The 26917-nt window shown below is 36.5% G+C and overlaps 1 protein-coding gene across 3 annotated transcripts in view; it reads right to left on the bottom strand.

The window, feature by feature from the left end:
- Nucleotides 1-26917, bottom strand: part of MINDY3 (MINDY lysine 48 deubiquitinase 3) — an 80140-nt gene that overhangs the window by 2914 nt on the left and 50309 nt on the right. For all 3 annotated transcript variants that reach the window (XM_026479016.4, XM_057304742.1, XM_044392199.3), the window contains 3 exons: nucleotides 15263-15335; nucleotides 5096-5168; nucleotides 2993-3080 (listed from right to left, as the gene is read on the bottom strand). In XM_026479016.4, coding sequence (XP_026334801.1) covers nucleotides 2993-3080; nucleotides 5096-5168; nucleotides 15263-15335 — 234 coding nt within the window. The remainder of the gene's footprint in view (nucleotides 1-2992; nucleotides 3081-5095; nucleotides 5169-15262; nucleotides 15336-26917) is intronic.

The following is a 26917-nucleotide window of genomic DNA, read 5'->3' as shown; positions in this document are numbered from 1 at the left end:
TGTGGGAAATGAAAATGCAAAATTATACTGCTTAGAGCCTTTAATATCCAATAAAGGAAATCCTATAAATTCCTATTTTACTAAACTTGCAGGAAATCTGATCATGTTATCCCTACTGCCTTAACCTCAGCTAAAAATCAGGTTCCATTTTCGTAACCTAGTATTCGAGGCCATTAATGGTTTGGCCCCACCTAAGGTACCGGGCTCCAGTGATTTCCCTCAGGGCCTACGGCTTTGTTTTCCTTGCCTTATCTGATTGATGCAAGGATGAGCGTGGGACAAAAGCTGGTCCCCGTCCGCCTTACAATTTGTTCCATTTTTGGAACTAAGAGAAGAAAGCTGCTGGCAACAGTGGCTCCTGGGAGAGAGGGACAGACGACCTCAGTCTTCCCTGCTTCCGTTCTTGAATGCCTGTAAGCTACTCCTCGCAATTCTTACCCTTCCCTTCCACTTCAGTCAATTCAGGCCGTGATTGGCAACCAAGAATCCTAAATTACAGGACCTAATCTACCTTTTCTGCCATTTCTCCAACTACTCAGTTGTCTGAATTTTCTGTTTAGACAAACATATCCTTTTCCGATGGAAAGACGTTTTGGCTCTTTAAACTCCTTGAAAATCAATAAATCGGGGTGCCTGAGTGGCTCAGTCAGTTAAGTGTCTGCTTTCAGGTCAGGTCCCGGGGTCCTGGGATGGAGCCCCGTGTCCGCGTCGGGCTCCTGGCTCAGCAGGGAGTCTGCTTCTCCCTCTATCCTTCCCCCTGCCATGCTCTCTCAAAATCTTAAAAAATCTAAGCTTATAATTCTTTGTATCCTACTCAAAATGCTTTACAGAAAGTAGTAAAATCAATAACTTGATCATTTTCTTAATTGTATACTTGAGTCGATGGAATTGGTAATTTCACCATTTATTTTCAGAGTTAGTCTACTTGAACTTTTAGAAAGTAAATATTTTACTGGAATAGATACACAATTTATATTCTTTAGCTCCACTCATTAACAACTGGCAGAAAATGCTAAAATATCAACAGACGGTAACCAACACAGTGGCGAAGGACCTACCCTGGATGGCTGAATTAGCCGCTGTCTAGCTGTACGACCTCAAGTGATTTTCTTACCTTCCCCAATCCTCCATTTCCTCATTGCCAAAATGGAGGGAAAACAGTACCTAATTTATAAGGCACCCAGTACCCCGGGCAGAGTTATGAGCTTAAAAAAATGGTAGTTGCTTCTGCTATTCTTATTGTAAACAAGTTGCCTTGAAATGCTTCCCCCTCTTCCTCCGCAGCCTCCCTCTCCGATATGCCTCTGTTTCAGGCAAAGAAACTGCTCTTCCCTAGCACCTACTCTAAGCATTTGTAGAGATGACTGGAGTTAGATAAATATTTTCTTGGCTGTCCTTCTGACCCCAGCTTTGCAACTTCACTTGATTAAATGTTACTGAGTTTCACAAAATTGGTCAGGTACAAAGCAGTATAAAGAGGACCGCAGTGGTGTGGGCTGTGGGCAGAAGAATGTGAGAAGTCTTCCTCTGAAGCAGCAGGTCTCAGACTCTGGCACCACGAGACTCCCCTGGAGGAGGGACCTGAGAACTTGCATTTCTAATAAGATTTTGGAGATAACACTTGCAAAGACCAGGGGGCTAAAATTCTCTTTAATTACCTCAAGGAATACTAAAATTTAAAAATTTAATTTCTTTAGTAAGTTCTTAGAATATTTACAAGTACTATCGTAATGAATTACATCTGAGGTGTAGATTTCCAAAAGAATGGGGAACCATCCTACTCTTTATATTTCCCAAGCACTTTTCAAAATCTGCCCCCAAATTTAGTGTAATAATTCTTAATTTAATGCTATAAAGTTAATGCCATAATTTACTAAACATTTATTAAGCTATCTAAAACACACTATTCCAAAAAAAGAACTTTGTTCACACTCCAACTATACTAGGGTTTTTTCAAATAGAGAACATCACAATCCAGTAGTCATTATAATCATAATCATGTCAGAACAAGTATTTTTTTCATGAAGGATTTACCAAAATTTAAAGTCTAGCTGTCCTGTGATATATAGTTACTTTTTAAATTTCACCTCACTTTCTTTACTCACATTAACCATAACAGATCCAGATTTAGAAAATATGGGTTCTCTTTTAATTACCAAGATCGAATATCCGTAATAATGTCTACTCTGTTAAGATGTAATTGACATTTTCCCTCCATCATTTTAAGCTTGGCACTATATCTCCTTTATAAGAGAGGTGAAATAGAAATTGGCATTTCTATTGATCTTTAACTTAAACCACGATGGTTTCTGATGAAATGATCTCAGTATACCTGGCCTAAATTTAGCAGCTGGTTTGTCAGTAAAATCCTTCACTGGGATAGGAAACCTGAAGACAAGACAGGCATAGGGTACAACACTGGCTTCGTCAATGATGTAGTCGTAACTCTGGAGTATCGAGACTAGCTCCTATCGAAGCCCAGTGGAAGACATGTCCTAACATGAACTAGCACAGCTCCACTCAAAGGTTCTTCCTCTTTTACTCAACTAAAATTCTCTTGGAACTTCGTCATTTCCACTACCTACGGGACTCCTTTACCTTCTCTATGTAGAAAGTACCCAAAAGATACATACGAATAACAGTGACCTGAGAGAAGGAAAACAGGGTGCATGTGGACAAAGAGGATCATTCTCTTTAACTTCACACGTCTTAACGTTATCCTTGCTTTAGAAAACCAGCACCATGGTGTGTATATACTGGCGTGTGTACGCTCTTCCACTACCCCTCCCCAGAAATTTTACATTACTGTACTGGGACACACATACCCTTCTATGCTCTCTGTACGGGAAAGTATTTACATCATACCAGTGCTTTCTTCGTCTTCTATCTGCATGTTAGACCATTATACAGGAGTAGAAAAGAAATGCTGAAACAATCACAAAATGCTCATCCCAATAGAACAAAACATTAAGTATTTCTTCAACTATGTTACCTGATCAGGAAAAAATTCTTGAAGGAATGGACCCAATAATATGATTCCTAATCCTTCTGGATCTAATTTATTCTTCATGAGATTTATACTATGGGGAGGGGGGGAAAAAAAAGAAAAACAGTGGATACCAAAGGAGAAAAAGCTTATGTTCCTTATTTCATAAAGATTAAATTACTAGTACTATAACACATCAGACTGCCAAAAATCTTAAGAGCTGTTCTTTCTTTTTAGACCCTTAATGACAAATACACAGGAACGACCTCTAATTTGCCAAAACTTTTGGTTATTTTTAAACCAGAGTACTTTGTTACTATTTAGAATTTAAATGATGATGACGACTTTGGAATATTGTCCCTTAAAGTAATTTAAAAAGCTTGGATTGTAAACACAAGCTTATAACCTCCCAAAGTCAATTCTCTTTGCTTCATAGGTATGCCTGAATTTAACAATCATATGAGGCATTTAACTGAAAAAAATGTTGAAGCTCAAAGAGAAAAAGAAAAAGGCACATCAGATAGTCAAAAACATCTCCCAAAAGCTGACTTTCAAGAACCAAATGTGAAGGAAGCTTAAAATTCTTAGACAATGTAACGTAAAGGGTAAAGAGGGAAGGGTCAAGGGTGAAGAGGGCGAGAGGTGTAGTGACTGACTGACAGTGAGTGGCACGGACTACGGAGTTTTAGGAGCAGGCTCCCGTGAACTGCGCTTTGCTCAGGCCTGGCCATGGGGGCGGAGCCAAGGCTGGTGAAAGGGGTTACGTGTGACTAGGAGGGCAAAGCTGTTAAAATGAAAATGGTCTTTGCAGAAAATTTCCATTTTCCACGTCATCTCCCAAATCCTACACGCCAGATTAAATATACCTTGTTATACAACACAAAGGATATGACGTTGAGTGGGGCTGAGAAAGGGCAGCAGGTTAGGACATGAAACAAAGGAAGGCAAGGTCATATTTAATGTATTTAACTCATCAATCCTACTGCTACGCGCTGTTTACAGGCCATCATATATTATAAATGTGAGTAGACCAAAATACAGTAGGAAGAACTCAGTCTGATCTGTCACCTACATCTAGAAAAACAATCTAACTCAAGTGTACTAACTGGGTAATTCAGGGTATGTTATGTATTCTGATGGAAAATTATGTAGATGAGATAGAGCCACATATGTAAGATTTGAAAAAAAAATTTTTTTTTTCTTTCTTTTCCTCTTCTCAGTAACCAAAACTGCTTGAGTTCAATTCTCTTGTGCAAATTACAGTGATGTGGTTTCTACCTGGAAATCCATTTAGAAGAAATATGATTTACGATTATACCATTTATTGGACAAGTTCAATTCTCTAAACTTCCTCCTCTTTAGGTTGGACACAATTATGTCTATTAAGAATGAATAATATCACACCTCTACGTAGTAAGAGACAAATTAATTCAGATGTGAGCAATTTGAAAATGTTGACGTGTTTCATACTGTCAAAGAAAATACACCAAGCTATTCACGTTCTAAAAACTGTGTATACTAATGTTTGATGATGCTTTCGCTGAATCTTTTCCTTTGATGTTTTGTAAGCTCTAATTTATTCATCGTCAGGTAACTTTCAGACTGAAAATAAAAAACTGTGAAGAAGGAAAAATTAGTATAGATGATAGGTCTTTATATTTTCATATTTGAGTAATAGATGTATCCCCTTAACGAGAGATATTCTCACGGATAACAAAAAGCGCAAGTTTGTGAAAGAAGTTATAAAAGAATGAAAAAGACATGACATTAACATTTGGCAATACTGAAAACTATATTCTGTAACATACTAGGGTTGCTTATAAAGGTTTTAGATCAGTTTGATGATATAGAATGTCCTTTAAGCGGGGCGACTGGCAATACGGACATTAACTGTCATCACTTTCAGATATGCACAACATTTTAAAAAATGGAAAAGGTTTTGTAGTGGGGAAAAGGTCATTTTGAGTCTCTGCTACAAATACTGATTAGTTTGATTTCTTCCTAAATCTTCGCTTTATATAAAGAACTAAGCTTCCTATATGCAGGTAGATTTTTAAGAAAGGCAAAAATGTGTGTTACGTTTTAAATAACACTTCCTATTTAGCTTACTATTCAGGATCTGAAACAAGGTCCAGTGCTTTCATCACATCTTCTAGAAGTGAATCAGGTATGAATCCATTATCTGGGGGAAAAAAATAGCATTAGCATCTTGAATAAGAGTTTGTTTCAAGAAATGCTATGAGAAAAATCACTTGAGAGGCACCTGTGCCTAACATTAGATACTCTCGAGTTTTCTTGGGCACAGAGGCAATGATTTATTTTTCTAATAAAAAAATTCCACATCACTTCTACCTGAGAATTCCAAGGAAACAAAGAGGCTTATAAATTTCAACCATTAAAGTGTTTCTCTTTAAGGTTACTGTAATTGTTTAGTAATGAGGTATGTCTTTGAATAACAATGTGAACCTTTAAATTCCCTTTAAGAAATTCAATTAAAGTAAGTCTTAAAGTAAGTCTTTACCAACAAATTCCTTTAGTTACAATGTCAGTTATAATGCCATTCTTTTTGAAAGAATGTTAATGATATGCTGTTATTTAGATATCTGACAATATAAGACCAAGAGCTATCCCTGTAACAGACTTCATTTAAATAAAAGCCATAGATTTAATGGGAAAAATTCAAAAGTTGAAATTCAGAACAGAATCAAATGGTTGATGAAGACTAGTTTAGTTTGTGGAAAATATTCCTTTCCTTGCGCTTGCTGAGGAAGTAGCATTGGGAAAGGGCCAAAACTTGGATGATGCAATAGGACATGACACACAGAGAAGGCGTGTAGGGCCATTTGAAATCACAGTTTTAACGAGCAAGTTCATTCCCTTAAATGTGCAATGCCTGAGTTTCTCTACCCCTGTACTCATTCCTGGAGACTGTTTCAACTTTCCACACAAAATCCTTTTCAGGAATTAGAAAACTTAAAAACAAAGTCTTGTCATGGAGAACGAGATGTACAAAAGGCCCGCTTCTATAATCGTACCACAGAATAAAATGTAGTGGTTCTTTCAGGACGTGGCATGTACTCTATCAGAAAGGAAGGAAAGAAGTGAAGACTTTACAGTCTTAAACCTCCAAAACAGAGGCTTAGCCATTTGAAGAAAAACTGGCTTTGACTAAAAGGCAAAGTATCATTTATTTGACAGAGCGCACAAGCAGGGGCAGAGGGACAAGCAGGCGCCCCGATGTGGGGCTTAATCCTAGGACCCCGGGATCCTGACTTGAGCCAAAGGCAGATGCTTAATCGACTGAGCCACCCAGCACCCCCCCTCATTTAGGATAATTAAAACTGTATACTTGTTAAAAGTGAAGGTTTCATTCCAAATGTTCAATTTACCAGTAATTTGAGGCATAGAGAGTAAAGAACTTGTTTGAAGGTACACGAGAAAAATATTCAAGCTTTGTAAAAAATTTGATCAGTTTAAAAAGTAGAAAACTCAGAAAACTCATTTGTTTAGCTAAGCCACAAAAGCCTCAGCATTCAAAATGTACAACAGGCTTTATCTGGCCACTAGTTGACAGGAATAATTCTCTGCATAGGTTTCCTTGGTTTCCGGGCTGAACCCTGAATGGTGGGCAGTCTGACCTCTTCTTTACACGGACACTCGGCTTCCCCCCCAGAAGGCACTCACTGGCCCTATAAAGTAGGCAAACAACTAGGAAAACAACCAACCTTCTTCACTCAAACACGATTAACCTCAAGCATAAATATTCCGTCATATTTTAAGATACTTCTGAGTATCTTAAGCACAAACATTCTGGAGAACAATAGCAACTACCAACCCAGTGATTCTACATTTAGTGCAGACAGTATTTTAAAGCTAGCCTGTAATGCAAGTTTCATAATATACCAAAGACTTTCACTATACCCCTGATTAGAAGAGGCGATTTGGAAAAATGCTTACCTTGTTAAAACTTTTTTATTTTGATGTTACTTTATTCTTGAATTCATACCAAAATCAGACAAAGTATCAGACAAATTCTTTAGAAAATGAAATCCTTAAGTCTGAAAGCAGATAAAGCTTAGGACATCTAGTATTTAGGCAACGAATTCCTGAGAGACGATGGAAGTAGAGACGCAATGATAAGCCCTTCGTACTAACAGCAGAGGAAATACCAGTGAGGACCATTTGCTGACCAGTCACTAGGCCTAAGAAGCACTCTAGAGCTTGAATGCATTGGTAACTTGATGAACATAAAATGGAATTCCAGAGGCTTTAAAGCTCAGAAGAATGAGGAACAGGAGGTGGGGAGAGGACAAGAGAGTGTACCAGTTGTGATCTTAAGCAGTTACCATCTAAGTATTCTAATACAGTTAAATTGTGTTTTAAAAAGGGGAAAAGCTGTGTGTTTAAAAATAAGAAGCTTCAACTCAACAGACTGTAAAAAGTGTCAAGTGGCTGAGAGGAGGAGTAACTCAATGTAAAAAAAGCACTGATGAAGGACAGTTACAGTTAAGTGAGTCATTTCCCGATAAGCTGGCCATTTGCGCCGAATCCCGATTTCTGTTCTGAAAGACAAGGGAATAAAAGGGACAGAGCCTGGCAAGTCTTGTCACTAAACTGTGCTGCAGGAGGAAAGCAAATTCCAGGAATTAACAGAGAAGGCAGGAGACAATTGTGAGGAGATGGGGGGCGGGAAGATGGTAGCATCATGAAGCATCCTTATTTGTTCTCATTTTCACATTTCCAATTTAAAATTTTCAAGAAATGCAAGCTACATTTCATTCAATAATCCAAAAATGCTTTTGAATAAAACCTGTCAACAAAGAACACTTTATCTGTCCTTCTGTTCTGAATGATATTTTGGCTGGGTAAACACATTTCCAGACAGACAAAAGGTAAGGGAACTTCTCACCATGTGCTTATCCTATAAGAAATAAGAAATACTAGGGTTTTTAAAGTGGAAATGAAAGGACACTAAATTAGTAACATGAAAACGTAAGTATAAAATTCACTGGTAAAGGTGACCACACAAACTCAAAATCCTCTACTGGAAGTGTAACAGAAGACTGTTTATGTCAGACACCTCAAGGAACTAGAAAGAAAATAGTGAAGTCCCAAATTAATGCAAGGGAAAAAAAGAACAAGAATCAGAGTGGAAACAGAGACTAAATAGAAAAAGATCAATAAAACTAGGAGATGGTTTTTTGAAAAGAGAGTTGAGAAACCTTTAAACAGATGCACCAAGAAAATAAAATCAGAATCAAAGACATGACACCTGATACCATGATCAAAGAAAATACAATCAGAGGGGACTATTAACAATTATAAACAAATAAGGGGACAACTAAACAAGAAGAAATGGATAAATTCCCAGAAACCTACAACAGACCAATTGTAAGGAAATTGAATCAGTAATCAAAAAACCTGTCAACAAACTGAAGTCCAGCACCTGCTCGCTTCATTGGTGAATTCTAAATATGTTAAAAGAATACATACCAATTCTTCTCAAGCTCTTCCAAAAATAGAAGAGGCAGGAATATTCCGAAACTCATATCATTATCCTGATACCCAAACTAGACAAAAATAGCAAAAGAAAGGAAAATTGTAGGCCAATATCCCTGATAAACACAGATGCAAAATCTTCAACAAAGTATTAGCAAATCAAGTTCAACAAAAGTACCATATACCATGATCAAGTGGGATTTATTCCAGGGATGCAAGGATGGTTTGACATCCACAATTCAATATAATATACCATGTTAACAGAATGAAGGATAAAAAAATCATACGATTATTTCAATAGATGCAGAAAAAGCCTTTGACAAAACTGAACATCCATTCATGATTCAAACTCTCAGCAGATATAAAAGGAACTATCTCGACATAATAAAGGCCATGTTTGACAAGCCCACAGCTGCTATCACACTCAACAGTGAAAAGCTGAAACCTTTTTCTCTAAGGTAAGGAACAAAGATGTCCCCTCTTACCATTTTTATTCAACATAGTATTAGAAGTCCTAGCCAAGCAATTAGGCAAGAAAACAAACACAAACATCCAAACTCGGAAGGATGAAGTAAAACTGTCACTATGTGCAGAGAACATGACATTACTAAAAAATGGTTTAACAAATTCAGGTTGCAGAATACAAAAACCTGTTGCACTTCTATACATTAATAATGAACTATCAGAAAGGCAAATTAAGACAACACTCCCATTTACTATTGCATCATAAAGAATAAATTAGGAATAAATTTAATAAGGAAGTTTTATAAGGAAGTTAAAGAGCTGCAACTGAAAACTCTAACACATTGAAAAAGGATTGGAAGGATTAATATTGTTAATTACAATCTACAGATTCAGTGTAATCCCTATCAAAATACCAATGGCATATTTCACAGAACTAGAATAAACAATTCTACAATTTGTATGGAACCACAAAGACTCCAAATACCCAAAGAAATCTTGGAGGTATCACACTGCCTGATAGCAAAGTACATTACAAAGTTATAGTAATCAAACGGGTATGACATTAGCATAACAACAGACACATAATGGCACAGAACAGAGATGTAAACCCACAGATGGCTAATTAATTTTTAACAAATATAGAACTAGGAAAGGACAGTCTCTTCTGTGAATGGGAAATTTGGAGAGCTATATGCAAAAGAACAAAACTGGACCACTGTCTTATACCATACATAAAAATTTAATCCATTTAATACTTGAAGATCAGAAAACATAAAACTCCTATTAGAAAACATAGGTGGTAAGCTCTAGGATGTGTCTTGGCTATGACTATTTGAATTTAACACCAAAAGTAAAGGCAACAAAATGACAAGGCAACCTACCAAATGGGAGAAAATATTTGCAAATGATGTATCTGATATGGGGTCAATATCCAAAATAAATGACTCCTACAACTCAACAGCAAAAAACCCGAACAATCGGATTAAAATATGGGTAGAAGATCTGGATGGAAATTTCTCTAAGTAGATACACAGATGGCCGACAGGTATATGAAAAGGTACTCAACGTCACTAGTCATCAGGTAAATGCAAATCAAAACCACAATGCGATATTACCTTACACTTGTTGAATGGCTATTATCAAAAAGACAAATAACAAGGGTTGGCAGGGATGTAGAGAAAAGGGAACATTTGTGCACTGTTGGTAGGAACAAAAAATGGTGTAGCTGCTCTGGAAAAGAGTATGCAAGTTCCTTAAAAAATTAAAAACCTAACTCGAAAAGATATGTGCACCTCCATGTTCACTGCAGCATTGTATAACAGCTGAGATATGGAAGCCACCTAAGTGTCCCTGAATGGATGAATGGGAAAAAAAAAAAAAAAAAATATATATATATATATATATATATATATATATATATACACACACAATAGAAAATCACTCATCAATAAAAAAGGAAATCTTGCAATCTACAACATGATGGAAGGTGAGGGTATTATGCTAAGTGAAATAGATCAGAGAAAGACAAATGCTGTGTGATCTCTGTTATGTGTAGAATCTAAAAACAAAACTTGGCTCACAGATAAAGAGAACACACTGCTTGCGGGCAGTCGGTGGTAGGGGATAGATGACGTAAAGGTTGAAGGGTGTCAAATGTGTAGACTTCGAGTTATAAAAACTTATAGGGATATAACGTACAGCAGGGTGATTACAGGCAATGCTCTATTGCAAATTTGAAAGATGCTCAAAGAATAGACCTTAAAATTTCTCACCACAAGAAAAAAATCTATGTACGGTGATGGATGTTAACCTGACTTACTGTGATCACAACACACACAGTCGTCATGTTGTACAGCTGAAACTGTTTTATATCGATTATACCCCAGCGAACAAACAAAACAAAACATTCTCATCCTGTAATGCTGTGTAAATCACTGTGAACTCTAAGAGGCAAAAGTGCTAAAAATAATTATGGCTAGGGCACATAAATGGGTAGAACCTTCTGATGTAAATGAAGTCGAAGTGTTATCAGCTTAAAATGGATGGCTATAAGACACATACGATGAAGGCCTTGCAGTAATCAGAGCAAAAACTTGTATTAAATGATAAAGAAAAAAAATCAAGGCATACTGCTATAAAATCAAGGAACTGGAGAACTGTAGTCAGAAAGCAATTAAGAAAATGGCAATAGTAAGTCCTTACCTATCAATAATTACTCTAACTGGTTTAAATTCTCCAATTAGGAGTGGCTACATGGATATAAAACCAAAACCCAACTGTATGCTGCCTACAAAAGACTCAAACTCGAAGGACATTCAGAGGAATCAAAAAAAGATTCTCCAAGCAAATGGAAACCAAAGAGAACAGGGGTAACTATACTTAGATAAAGTAGACTAAGTCAAAAACTGTAACAGGAGAAAAGAAGGTCATAATATAATGATAAAGGGATCAATTCATCAGGAGGATATAACAATTGTAAACCTTTATGTACCATATATTGGAAGACCTCACTATATTAAACACTAAAATGGAGGTGAATTTTAGACAGCAATGAAATAATAGAGGAATTCAATACCCCACTTTTAACAACAGACAGATGATCGATGCAGAAAATCAGTAGGGACTCAATGGACTTAAATGACACTTTAGACATATACAGAATTTTCTATTCCACAGCAGCAGAATGCATATTCTTCTTAAGGGCACATGGTACATCCAGGATAGATCACATGATAGATCGCAAAAAACATCTTAGCAAATTTAGTAAGACTGAGATCATACCAAGTGTCTTTTCTGACCATCAAGGTATGAAACTAGAAATCAGTAACAGGGAAAGCTGGAAAATTCACAAATATACGGAGATTCAACAACATGCTCCTGAACAACCAATGGGTCAAAGAAGTGAAACTTGAAAATCAAGAAATATTGTCAAATGAAGATGGAAGCACAACATATCAAGATCTCTGAGATGCTGCAAAAACAGTTTTAAGACAAGTTTAAGAAATATCTCCAATAACTTCGTATTACACTTCAAGAAACTAGAAAACAAAAACAAAGTCCACAGTTAGCAGAAAGAAGGAAATAACAAAAATCAGAATGGAAATAGAGACCAGAAAACCAACAGAAAAGATCGATGAAACTAAGAGCTTGTTTTTGAGAAACCAGACAAGCCTCTAGCTATTTGCACCAAGAAAAAGAGAGGGCTCAAAATCAGAAATGAAAGAGGAAACATTACAACTGATGCCACAGAAACACAAAGTATCAGAAGACACTACTATGAACAACCATCCACCAACAAATTAGACCACTTAGAAGAAATGAATTTATTTCTAGAAATATATAACCTACCAAGACTGAATCAGAAGACACAGAAATCTGAACAGCTCAATAACAAAAAGGAGACTGACAAAGTAATCCAAAACCTCTTAACAAAAGCCCAGGAACAGATGGTTTCACTGGTGAATGTACCAAACACTTAAAGAATTAATGCCAGTTCCTCTCAAACTGTACCAAAAAACTGAAGATGAGGGTATACTTCTCAACCATTTTATGAGACCGGTATTATCCTGATACCAAAGCCAGAAAAGAAAACTACAGGTTAATATCCCTGATGAATGCAGATGCAAAAGTTATCAATAAAATATTAGTAAACCAAATCCAATAGCACATTAAAAAGAGGATACACTATGATCAAGTGGGATTGATTCCAGGGATTCAAGGATGGTTTGGCATACAGAAATTAATAAATGTGGTATATGTCACATTAATAAAATGAAATAAAATATGATCATCTCGATATGCAGAAAAAGCACTTGGCATAATAGAAAAATGCTCAAAAAATGTCTTATAGAAGTTATGTTCCTTAGTGTAATAAGGGCATAGATGACAAAGCTACAGGTAATATCATTCTCAGTGATGAAAAAAAAGTCCTTTAAGATCAAGAAAAAAAAGACAGGAATGCCTGTCGTTTCTAGTTAACAGTGTACTGAAAGTCCTAGCCATAGCAATTGGGTAAGAAAAAGAATGAAAAGGCAATTATACAGATGACATGATCTTATACATAAAGCCCTAAAGACTCCCTTAAACCACTGTTTGAAGTAATATACTTTCAGTATACATGCAGGATACAAAATCAACGTACTGATACCAGTTGCATTTCTATATGCCAACGGACTATCGGAAAGAGAAATTAAGAAAGCAATGCCATTTACAATAGCATTGGAACAATGAAATATTTAGGAATAAGGTAAACCATGGAGATATAAGACCTATAAACAAAAAACGAAGACACTGATGAGAGATCAAAGGTGACACATAATGGAAAGATATCCTGTATACCTGGATTGGAAGAATACTATGAAAATGTCCATAGCACCCAAAGCAATCTATAGATTCAGTGCAATCCCTTTCAACGTTCTAAAATTTTTCACAGATAGAAAAAATTTGTTTGGAATCACAGAAGACTGCACAGCCAAAGCAATCCTGAGAAGGAGAAATAAAGCCAAAGGTGTCATGCTACCTGATTTTCAACCTATATTACACAGCTATAATATTCAAAAGAGTATGATTCTGGCATAAAAACAGGCACATAGACCAGTTTAGCAGAGTAGAGAGCCTAGCTTTAACCCCATTCATATATGGTCAAATAATTTTTGACAAGGATACCACAAACACACACTGATAAAGGATTGTCTCTTCAATAAATGGTGTTGGAAAAACTGAATATCCACATGAGATGGCTATGAAATGGAATGAAACTGGACCCCTTACACCACTCACAAAAATTAACTTGAAATGGATCAGAGACTTAAATGTAAGACCTGAAACTGTAAAACTCCGCTAAGAAAACATAAGAAAAAAGATCCTCATCATTGGCCTTGGCAATGATTTTGTGGATAAGACACCAAAGCACAAACAAAAAAACCCCTAAAATAAACAAGTGGGGCCATATTAAGTTCAAGAGCCTCTGCACAGCAAAGGAAACAGATTTAAAAAGGCAACCTACAGAACAGGAGAAAATCTTCCTAAACCCTATATCCGATAAGGGGTTAACACCCCAGACACATTAAGAATTCATAGAATTCAATAGCAAAAAAAAGAAAATAATCCAATTAAAAAAGGGCAATGGGTCCGAATAGACATTTTTCTAAAGACGACATACAAACAGCCAATAGGCATATGAAAAGATATTCAAGATCACTAATCATCAAGAAAGTGCAAATCAAAACTACAATGAGGCATCACCTCCCACCTCTTAGGATGACTTTTATCCAAAGGACAAGAGATAAATGTTGATGAGTATGTGGAGGAAAAGAGCACCAGTATACACTGTTGGAGAAAATATAAAATGGTATACCTAAAGAAAACATATCAAAAAATTCCTCAAAAAATTGAAAACAGAACTACCATATGATGTAGCAATCCTACTGGCAAGTATTACCTGAAGGTACTGAAATCAATAGTTTGAAGAGGAATCTGCGCTACCCCGGTCACTGCAGCATTATTCACAACAGCCAAGATATGAAAACAACCTAACTGTTCATCAGTGAGTAAATGGATGAAGAAGATGTGGTCTATATATCTATATACAAAATGGAATATTGCTTAGCCATGATAATGAAGAAGTCCTATCTTCTGAAAAAACACGGATGGACCTCAAGGGCATTATGCTAAGTGAAACAAGTCAGATAGATAAAAAGAAATACTGCACAATGTCACTTGTATGTGGAATCTAAAGACAGTGATTATAGTATAAAATATTGTACTATAAACTTCAAAGTTGCTAAGAGACTAGATCTTAATTGTCACCACAGAAAAATAATTATATGACATGACAGGTGTTAGCTAGTGCTACTGTAGCTACCATTTTGCAATACATAAATTATCAAAGCAATACTTTGTATACCTAAAATTTATAGAATATTTGTCAATTATATTTCAATATTTAAAGAAGTATTCTGGAAGACTTATTTAATATTAATTTGAATAACAGAATAAAGGAATAACTTCAAAAAGCTTGTTCAGAAGCTGGTGTTTTCCTGTTTAACACAAACTATCAGAGGTCAAAATGCAAGTAATCAAAACTTTGTTAACCCAAGAAAACTGCAAACCATATACTGTGTGAGAATTTGACAATCATGAAGCATCCTTATTTGTTCTCATTTTCACATTTCCAATTTAAAATTTTCAAGAAATGCAACCTACATTTCATTCAATAATCCAAAAATGCTTTTGAATAACACTCAGGTATCCATTTCAAATATATAAAGATATAAAACACCAAGTCAATGATAATAAAATAAAATCTTTTACCTTCTGGATCATAGGTTTGAAAAACTCTTCTGGCTTGTTCTGAAGGAGCTTCAGGAGCAACTAAAGCCATATCCTGAAAAGACAAAAAGCCTGCTATCAACCAGCCACAGTAACATCATGGCCTTAAACAGAACAAATACAAGGCTAGGGTGAGGAAATTAGGAAACCTGGAGTCAGAAGATTTTGAGTGGTATTTCTATCAGATGTGTGTGACTAGCTAAGTCACAAACTCTCTGGGCCTTAAATGTACATTGAAAAATGGGAATACCACTGCAACCATAGGCAACTGCTGTGAGCACGATACAGAAGCCTTATATAAAAACACCCGAGAAGTCTAATATTAAATAGAGAATGACTACAAAAATGCAACCTGCAAAAAGTAATGACTTATACTTTTGCTTTAATCATTGTTCAAATAAAAAGAAATATAACTTACAATATATCTAGTTTTCAAATATTTAAAAATTAAATCTAGAGATATATGATAGCCAACAATTACACGGAAATGCACTTGGTATTTATTACTTTAGTAAGCCTATTATAGCAATACCTAGCCACAGATCAATAATCACAAAATTCAAAGTTATCTTACACTCTTCACAAACCTTTGCTCCACATATTTAAACTGTTATGAAATTCTACTTGACTGACAGAAATTTAGACTCTGGGCTCCAGTTGTTTTCCTCCATTCATAACGTTGGTCTGAGCCTTTGTCTAAAATTGTGTTCACTCACATAAATCTTATCAGAGTACAAGTTTCTAACTACCCTCCTTTTACCTTGAATCCTTTTTAACAAGCTATAGGATAAAATTGTTAAATACAATTTGAAATGCTGTTCCTCTGTGGAAATACATTTTTATAGGTAACTTTTGTCCTAATCACCGCCCCCTCTTTACCTCAGAGATGAAGGAACAAAGTAGAAGAATCAGTTAGTGTAGTTCTTATCATGAGACAAGGTGCTTCCGTTTGCATGGGAATAGAAGTCAAATGGGAATGGGAAAACAACAGATGCAAGCCCTTACATGTTTCACACATTAAAGTTAAAAAGTGCTATTTTATAACATAGTAAAATTTGGGAATGTACAATTCTTTCCCGTGTACCATCCCTCGATAGCAACTTTTAGGGTCTCCTTTCCCTGCATTTGCAATATTACTTTGCAGATAACTGCATGTCAAGTGGCATGTTTTCATCTGGCCAAACTTTCAATCCCTTTCTGATTTTACGATTCAGTCCTTCCTTGCTGGATACTTGGACGATGTCTAATCTTTCACTGTGATGAACACGGCCGCACCTAATAAACCTGAACATGTAATTTCACACGTGTGCGGTTTTCTCTGTACTTCAGAGCACCAGAGCAGGACTGCTACGTCAAAGGAAGAATGCACTTGTCATTTGGGCTGATAATGCCTGATTCTTGGGTTATGTTTATTTAGCCTATTTAGAACAGTAGTTCTTAAAAATTCTTTCCTTTTTATAATATATCACCAGTACAGCCTTAGCCCTATAATTAACTTTGTATTGACACTAGGATTGCAGTGTCAGCTCCCCAATTTAGGGAGCAATTACTGACACAGCGGCTATTATTATGATCCCCTAGCTGCCTTTATCACTTCCAAACCGTAATTACAAAAGTTGCTCCATGTAGTTCACCGTAAGCTTTAGTTTCCTTCCCACTTCTTTTCGATTCTTCCCTTTAGAATGGCTGTTGGAATTTTGGGATTCATCTCTGAAATTCTAGATGAGGAGAAGGGGGTACAGCTGCAGATGAGATTTTACCCAAGAGGCAAACTTACTCGGGCCCAAGATGAGGATACATTCTTTCTATTAACTATCTGTTGCATTTCAACCTTTGTTATTGGTAAGTGATGAGGAAAAGCTTAAAACGAGTGTTAAAACAGGACTTTGAATTTTCTAAATATAAATATGATCTAAATAAAGGGAAAGGAAATACTGCTTTTCTCGGTCAAAAAAAATCTTGTCAGGGGAAGAGGTGGCAGAGAATATAGTTGAAGCATTACTTTAATATTCTTACATAGTGAAATTTTGGGAATTACTACTGTTGAGCTAACGGGGAAGATTCCAGTCCTAGCCACAGAAAAAGGTCTACATCGAATTCTCTGGCAATAAAAATGTAATAAAATGCAGGCGTGTGAAAGAACTGAAAGTGAACTACCTGATGCCTTATGTCTAAGTGTATAAATAGAAAATACAATACGCTAACATAGAAAAGAATTAAAACAGACTTAATGAAATGTTCACTGCATATCTCTTGCCTCTGGTGATGAACAAACAAAAAACTTATGCTTTAGAAAATGTATTATTCTTATTTGAATTGGCTCTACATGCTGGCCTGATCTAGAAGATCATTTGAAGCTTGGGCACAACTCCCAGGGTACTCTGGTTTAACAAATGTTCATTTAGAACAGGGGCTGGCATACTTATTCTGTAATGGGCCAGACAGTAAATAGGGCCATATGACCTCAGCAGCAAGATAATACAGTAATACATACACAAATGAGCATGGATGTGCTCCAGTAAATATTTTACAAAACTAGCTGGTGGCTTCGTCTGGCCTATGGGCCAGTTTGCTGACCCTTGCTGTAGAGAATGTATTATTTCCCCAAGTGCACTGGCACTTACTCAACATCCTTCTTTCTGACACATCTGGGAATACAAAGGTGTCCCTTAACAGATTTTACTAAGAAGATACTTTGGCTCTCAGCTCAAAGAGAAAGAGTGTAGGGAGTCCTGGCTAGAAGGAATTAGCAGGGCCGTGGGTGGGGGACTAGAACTGTGAGAAAAGCAGCAGCAAGGAAGGGCCCTGATGGAAGAATGAATCTGACTGTGAACATCAGGGGCTAGGATGATGGTTACGTATCCAAGTAGAGCACATGGAGTTCTCCTAACGCTGAGCACACTACGAACGCTCCAGGCCTGCCAACTGCAAGCTGCTCGCGGGCCAGGGGGAGCAGGACCTGAGCACTAGAGGAGGCCAGGGCTGGAGAACCTACAAGGTGAGACACGGAAACGGAGGACAGCAGATTACTTCAAAGATGTCAGACAGGAGGACTGTAGAAAAGGAATTTAGACAGTTTCCTGGTTGAAGTTCAGAAGTGTGAAACAAGTAGCTCAAAACCCTGGACGTGAGCGAATAACCCAGATGTGAACTACCTAAAGAGAAATTCCTTTTCTCCTCCCAAAATACAACCTAGTGGCACGGGTCAGGTTCCACATAACGAACCCAGCAACTGTAATGGTCATTACTAGTAAATTTTATCAATGATCTTTTTTAAAATCTCATTTTGCTCCTTTTGTCTCAATGATATACTAATAGCTAATTTGCTAAACTCCTTAGAAATTAACTGGTTTTAATCATACTACTCATTTTATGCCAGAGGGTGTAAAAAAAAAAGGGGGGGGGAAGCTCCCCCCACAAACATTACATTCCAAGGAAAACATTCCAAAAATTTTCATCCACAAATCAAAGCCAGTAGAGTCTTCCAAACTGATTATTGGCTTGCCTATTGTGTTTACAATGCTTTTTAGATTATTATAGAAAATGATCTTTTGTTAAAACTTGTTTAAATTTATGTAATGTTTAAAGGTTTACGGATGAAATCTGGAAAAGTTATAAAACCACCTATTCCCACTAAAGTGTTCCATGCTGAACTCTTTTTAACTTTCTAATTTGATTTACAATGACAAATGCCAACACTAATTTTGGCCAATGTATTGAACTTAAAGACTTCTGAACAAGGTTCCTAGTTTAAAGATCTTTAACAGAAGGATCGATGTGGTGAATCTGGTAATATATTAAATGCCAACTATATTTCATACTTGTGTAGCAAGTTTGACTGGGAAGTAAAGAATTCATTCAACTGAGAAAGCGTCCTTTATAATCTTGTGACAAAATATTTTAGTGAGAGATACAACTGCTGTATTTTTCTCACTGAACATAAAGGATGACATCAAAGAGAACTCTCATGTAACAGCTGTATAGGTGTGAAGAATGCGAGAACTTTACCCTTCAGATTTCCATATCTAGGACTTTACATAGCAGTAGCTTTTAGATTATATATTTAATACATTTTTTGCATACAACTATCCACACACCCATACCATTTTGAATACTGGCTGGCAAGCCTGTTAAGTGGTAAAGAAAGACCTGCGCTGTTTGTTTATAGTCACAATCTAACAGAAAAGAGAAAAATATGCTACTATATGCATATGTTGAATAGTATTAAGAAAATTACCTCCTAAAATAAAATCTAAACATACACCAACTCCCCCCCCCCCCGAAAACCACTGAGTTATAGAGTTTCCAATGATGCAATTCCAAGTTATCCAAGTCAACAAGGCTAGCTGTAAGCATTTTCTTTCCTTCATCACTAGCTTTATTAAGTAGAACAACATTTCCCTGTGTATTGCCTCTGAAACTCTTTTAGGTACCTCCACTGGGCAAAGATACTAAACCCAATAGTTAAATATTAAAATATTGTTTTAGTTATTTAAACTCTGATTTATCATCAAAATTATTTCTACTCTAAAAGTAGTTCTCTACTTGGTCAAATATAATCGGATGCTTTTATCAGAGGAATGTTAGAACAAACAATTTCTATTTAGCCAATTTACTGGCCAACAGGGACTGCTAAACAATATAGCTTTTAAAATTATCTAGCCTCAACCAACTTTCCTTAACTGGCAAAGTGCTATAGAAGAGAAGGGAGAAAAGAAAGCCATGCTGTAATGGGACTATCTAATATCCTATAATCACGAAACAAGTATCTCTTTTTCATGTAGTTCTGTCTGCACTATTACTATAATTATTCGCTGTTCACCATAAACCTTTTAAATGTTGTAACATTAGCTATCCTTCTAAACACCTACTGAAATATAAGGCAGGCCTGTGTTCAGTTCGTTGGCTAGGTATAAGTAAGTCATTACTGAAAAAAGGTCTTTATAAAGTTTGTTCATTATACCTTTCATCATTATCAAGATAAATCTCCTAAGTAATCAAAGAACCTCTGAGAGTTTTACCTAACTTCAGGAATGATCACACATATATAAATTACATTTTAGCTCACAGATAACATTTCACAGTGCCATGAAGAGCCCTTCAAAAGAAAAAAAGTTAACTGGTACATAATTTCCCTTTAAGCTTTAAGTAATGTTTCGCTTTAAAATCACTTTATGTTTCATATTGACTCAAACTCACTAACTATACTTCTGGAAATATTTTGGGAATCACTATGAAACAGATTTTAAATCAAGTACCAAATGCTCTCAAGTGCGTAATATTCTTCAGTGCCGATGTCAGCAACAATTCAGGTAATGCCAAGTCAACTGAAAGTAGCTAGGACACTGGACTTTTTCCTTACTCTTCCATTACTTCTCCCCAAATGTGCAAAAGCCCCAGGCTCTCCCCACAACAGCCCACTGCTGTGCAGCGCTGATCTGTGCCGCGTTAGCAGAGAAGTCAGGGAAGGAACGTAAAGAAAAGCCCTTCAAGGCTCTTTCTCCAAAAAACCAAACTCTAAATGCGCAAGTAGAAATAAGGCAGTAGGAGGACGTCTCCGATGGACATGGTTAGAATCATTGCTACTTTAATACTAATGAATGGGCTTCTTTTTCTCCCTATTATCCTAACTATACAACTCACCTTAATAATCCTTCCAGCCTTTCTCAACTGGTTTCTGCCAGAGAATTCATCCCTAAGGCCTAAGGCATCCACTCTGAGTAATGACTCTGCTGTGTACCTACAGTCATTTTCTGTGTTCCCTTGTGAAGAACCAGATGGAGAGAAGCTGTTAGCCTTTTAACTACTGAATTTCTTTAAGAGAACAGCTAACCTAAGCCATTCCTCTCTCAGCACATGAATACCTACATAATTCAAGAACACCGATTTTCTGACTTCTTTAAATGGTTAAAGTTAATATTCAATGACCACCTGGATAAAAATCAAACAATCAGAAAATTCTTCCTTATTTCTAAGTAAAGACTCTATATTATTTGAATCATTCTAAACTCAGTTAAATCGCCTGGATGCAAAGTAACTTACGGTGCTAGATGGTACTGTTTTTCTTAATTTCTTATACCTCCCTGCCTTGTAAGAGGATTATTCATCACGGCCTGTGGCTATGGGCTTGTGAAGTACCTCTCTGGGAGGGGTCTACTTCCCACCCTCGCGGACATCAGGTTTGGCCAGGTGACTTCTTTTGGCCAGAGCAATATAAGCAAAAGTGACATTCTGCTAGCTCTTAGAAGCTTTAAGTGCCACCTGCGGCTTTGCCAAGTGTCTTTCTCTTTTCCCTCTACCAGGAGAACTGCACATTCCCCACAGGCTGCTCCTTCAGTCCAGATCTTAGAATGAGGTAAGGCACATGGAACACACCTGCAGCCACTGTGTCAATTAAGAGAGAGAGAAAGAAGCTCTGGCATGTGTTTGGGGAGGAGGGGTATGGTGGGAGCGGTGCCCCAGTATAGGCAAATACAGGCTGCACTCTCTGTAGAGGATTTAAATATAACAAAACTCACCTTGTTGAAATGCTTTTATAATCACCAACACATGCAGGCAAATCTAAACAATTTTAGTGGTCAAATAGCCCTCCTGCCTGGGGTGGACTGCTTTCACTGCCTCCTTCTTGAATACGGAATAAATCACTGAAATTTCAGGGTTGTTATTTCAGGAAACTGGCAAAAGGAATTAAAACATCATATTCTGGCTGGGGCTTTATTTTGCTTGTGCCACGTGTATATTTGCTCTTCCTGTTCATAGTTGGCCTGCCTTCTCCTCTTGTCTTTCCCTTCATGTTTATCCTCTGACACTGATTGTAATAATGTAAGCTGCATACAGGGGAATCTCCATATATACAGACTTTCTATGTTTCATATGAAATGAATGCCTACGAGGATTACGCTGTAGTCCACCCGACACTATGTAATTTAAGCTTGGCAGGCTTGCATTAGTATCAATGCAAAGTAAGGGACAACCCTGACCGTACCCCCCCTCTTCCCCCCTCCAAATCCTTTCTCTTTTTATATTATTTTAAACAGGGTTTGACTATGAAAAATAGTCACAATATTCAAATTTCTAATAATCTTAGGTTTTATCAGAGCTTTATGGAAAAGTTCTTGTTCATTATGAAGGTTATTCTACTTCCATGTACATGCTTTATATTCATGCCTTGGAAATTCATGTTAAGCCTTCCAAATCAAGCTAAGCGTGCAGACATAGTAGAGCGAAGACGGTCTGGGAATAAAGGATTATTCCAGCTGGTCCTGTATCTGATCCCAACCTTTGCTTCCTCCTTAATCTACTAGCACAATCAGTATCGTTCAGCCATACGGAACCAAGTACTATTCCCCAAATATAGCATGGACTGTCACATCCCACATCTCGTCTTTTTGCTTCATCTTTTCTCCAAGCCTAGAATATAGCCCTCATTTCATATTAAGTCCAAAACTTATCATGTCCTTTAATTCAAGTATCATATCCTATGCACCCACCTCTCCCCTCTCCCAGTCTCTATTCCACTCTTGTGCAATTTTTTGTTTTTTGTTATCCTAAGGGACAGAAATAGTGAAAAGCTACAGAGTCAGAAGACTGGAGTTTGAATCCTGGCTTTGGTGCTCACTAGTGTATAACTTTGGGGAGGTTATTTTTCACTGGCCCCAGACTATAAGATGTAGATGAGAAATGGTACTTACCTCACAAGGGTGCCCTGAGGATTAATGAGGAATGCATGCAAGATGGTTAGCATAATGCCCGACACAGGCACCGCTCAGTAAGTGGAAACAGAAAATTATTACACTGCATCATTCATCTTTGCATTTCAATAGGACTTAGTACAATGCCTAATGTTAGCTATACTAGGTCCTGTGGGAAAACAGGTAAAGTGCAGTTAACATCAGTGATCACAAGAAGGTAGAATGTTGGAAGAAATTTTAGGAGCAATGAGGGAGTAAGAGAAGCAGTGGTCAAAACACAAAAGATGTCAAGGCTGGACCATGAATAATGAGCAGGATTTTGATTACATTCTGGGCAGAGGGTAACATAAATAAAAGCACAGAGAAATAAAATCACAAACTTGTTAACACAATCATACATTAAATACATGATATAAGACCTTTTGCTCTATTCTGCTACCCAATGTATTTACTGCAATTATTTCCATCAATTCCAACCTAGAGATGTTGACCTATCAACCCTGATTCTAATTAACACTCGTAGACTTTACTCATGACACCACATGTAGGCCTTTTTATCAACGATATTTTACCTTGTTTGGACAATTATATGACTCTACCGTAACAAAAAATTCTTGGAAACAAACTGAAAGGGAAAGAGGGACGGACTGCAGTCAGCAGGCTGACATGACTGACATGATTAACAAAGAGAAAACACAAAATCCTAAAAATTATAAAATCCAGACACAGAAACAGCTGCCTAAGGGCATTCAGGGTAGTATGAAAGAGAATGTAAGAGCAATTTAATTGTCACTTTAAGGAGGTAAGAATATTTATAATACATTTTGAAAAATCTCTGATAAAAACAGTTAAAAATAAAAGCTTTATTATGACGGCACAAATCCCTGGCATAACCCTACAGATAGCTGATGAGGGGTAGTTCCAAAGTGTGCTAAGCAGTTAGCAAACAGTTTGTGGTTAAAAATTCACAGTTTTTCAATAATTTAAATAACTGAAAATTGTTAATTTATGTAGACTTCTACCCAAACTTTCCAAGTCGTTCAACTACCAGATGCTATTTCTTACATTAGAGGATAGGTGTTAAAAGCACACATGACAAGTTATGACTTTAACTATAAAAATAAATAGTTTAGGTCTCAAATCCATTTCCTTTCTGTAGTAGAGAAGGCATGACATTGAAACATAAGCACAAACTCACAAATTTACTTCACATAAATGGATGGGGTGACGAACTGCATTAACATAGCAAAACCCAAACTGCAACATTCTACATGTTACAGAATGCCTATCAATTTAGCTGCTTTCGAAGTTCCAGGACTTTGACCCAACAATGAAAGATACAGAGGTTGAATTTTCTTTATAACAAATAAAGTCTCCAAAGCATTGTTTTACTTTTTCTTAAAATTGTGTTTATGACATGTAGAGAAATGTATTAATGGTCAAGTAGGGCTGTCCAGTTTTTAAACACCTAAAAAAAGAAACCTAACACTTGATCGCAGTAGCCTTCCTAACGTTACACCCAAGGATGAACGCACAAAAGGAGCTTGCCCTGGAGAAAGAATTCTGAACAGACTCCCAGTAACAGCACAATAAGAGTAGTGAGCTCATGCAGAAACGGTTACATGTTTTGTTTCTCCTTCGCATTCAATACAGTTTCTTTATATATTCTGCATTTCAACAGTCATGTATTTTCATGTGTTCTTACCTAAAAGGAAAACTGCTTTTATCACAAGAAAGGTCAAAGGTGATACTCTGCACATACAAAGAGGCCTTTTTCTAACCATAAAAGAGAATAAAAAGGGATGTAAAACTCATCTCTCCAACTTCAAAAGGCAGTATGAAATGGATTACCAAGGAAATTAGTCACTGATCTTCCGAAGATGAAACGAGATGTTATATAGGTGGGTTCCAGTTATTTTTATATTGAACCAGCAGCTGTCATCCCACATGGAGATTGAAATGCACCATAAAAACAAAAAAGACAAATTTATTTTGTCTACTACTTTATATACATATAATTCTAACAAAATTAAAAGCATCATATTTTCAAATGTAAAGCCCTCATCTTGAATTTGCTCTAAAAATTAATTTCACAGTTCGTTCCAATTCAAGATGAAATAATGAGAATGACCTAAATAATTTAATCTTAAAACCAAAGTATAAAAAAAGGAAGACAAAGAAATCAAAGGGAAAAATGATGGTTAGAGAGAAGAAAAAGGTAAGTGGACAACTGCCCAAATATTCTGTCAGGTGATATTTGGGCATTTAAAGTATATATGTTTCAGTATAAAAAGACTAGACTCCTAAAAGATGATTTAAAACGTTATACAGCCTTGTCTTAACAATGAGAAATATTTTTTTTTGAAATTAAGGGAAATAATTCAAGAAAGATAAGCTTAAAAATACAGGTTCTGTATTCAAGCATCTACTACTCAAAATCATTTCTTTTACCTGTGTAGTAAGTTTTTAAGTTTTCAATTTCTCAAAAGTACCATGGTACTTGAATTAAAAAAAAAAAGTACCATGGTACGATGACCTTTAGAATGACGTTCAATATACTACCCAGACCTACGAGGCGTGCTCTCTCACAATGTACAGATCTGAAAATTTTATTCTGTCACGGCTCAGAGGACTTGCTTGGCGAATTCTCCACCCTACTTAATGGAAAGTGAGTTTCCTTCCTTGAGGAAGTCCACTTACGTACTGCGTTTTACCTGCCCGCATCCTCTTATTACAGGGTCTGTGGGCCCCCTGCTGCGTGATGACTCAGTTCCTCTGCGATCCCTGCAGTTCACAGTGAGGAGGAACAGCACGTAGCCTAAGTATGAAACTCCCACTTACGCAGGATCGCTTCTATGTACGTTTTGCAACCACATTCTCTAAGATACATCAAAGAGGACAATATTTGTTGTTTCCTAGACACAGGGGTTTAATAAGATAAGATCACTTTGTCTATGTCAGATGGGAGAGTAAGATGACTTATAAAATGTTGCAGACAGTTAAATTTAAAAACTTAAAGAAGATAAAAAAGATGGTTAGAATCAATCTGAAATTTTGCAAATTGATTTTCAAATAAAATTGAATTGTGAAAAATCTCTACCAACCCTACAAAATGTGTTGAATGATTCTCCATGGGTCAGGAAGAAGGTTCCAATAAAATAAAAAAGTTAAATTCTGGGCCACTGGACATCTCAAATATCAAGGGATAACTTTATTAAGTAAACAGTCTGGCACTGAATTTTAAAATCACAGACTTTACACCTCTTTTAAAATAAACTATAGTTAATTACTTACAGTCCTTAAAGTTATTGCACTGATTAGGAACAATTTTCTTCCCCATCCTCAAACCACGAACATAAATTTTAAACATGATAGAGTTTATGTGACAATGGTTATTTATAAATACTCATCAAAGTTGTTCTTATTCACTAATCTGGAGAAAGAATCTGTAAGAGCAAAAGCGAGTTCTTCTGTTTTACTCTTCATATAGATATTGCATACATTAACTGTTATACAGATCTACTGAATTCTCGAAGATCTATTGAATTGATCGAAGACAACTTAGCTTTCCTAAGTCCCCATCTCTCCCCCTTATTCAAATACCAACATGGTTATATCACAGTTTTTGGTGAAACAAATCTTCAGTGTTTTCTGCAATTCATTTGTTCAACAAAAATTTCCTGAGCACCAACAGTGTGTCTGGCACTGTTCTAGGCAGTGGAAAACAGGAGACAAGAGAGACAAAAATCCTGCCTTCAGAGAGCTTACTGAGAAAGACAGATTTTTATAAAACAAATATATAGTATGTACCTAAACTCAGAATACATTAAAAACTCTTACAGTTCACTAACAAAAAAAACCAACAACCCAATTCAAAAATAGGCAAAGAACTTGAATAAACATTTCTCCAAAGAATACATACAAATGGCCAGAAGTATATAAAAGA

This window comes from Ursus arctos, unplaced genomic scaffold, assembly GCF_023065955.2.
Source record: "Ursus arctos isolate Adak ecotype North America unplaced genomic scaffold, UrsArc2.0 scaffold_30, whole genome shotgun sequence".
NCBI lineage: Eukaryota > Metazoa > Chordata > Mammalia > Carnivora > Ursidae > Ursus > Ursus arctos.
This window is presented reverse-complemented; position numbering and strand designations above follow the sequence as displayed.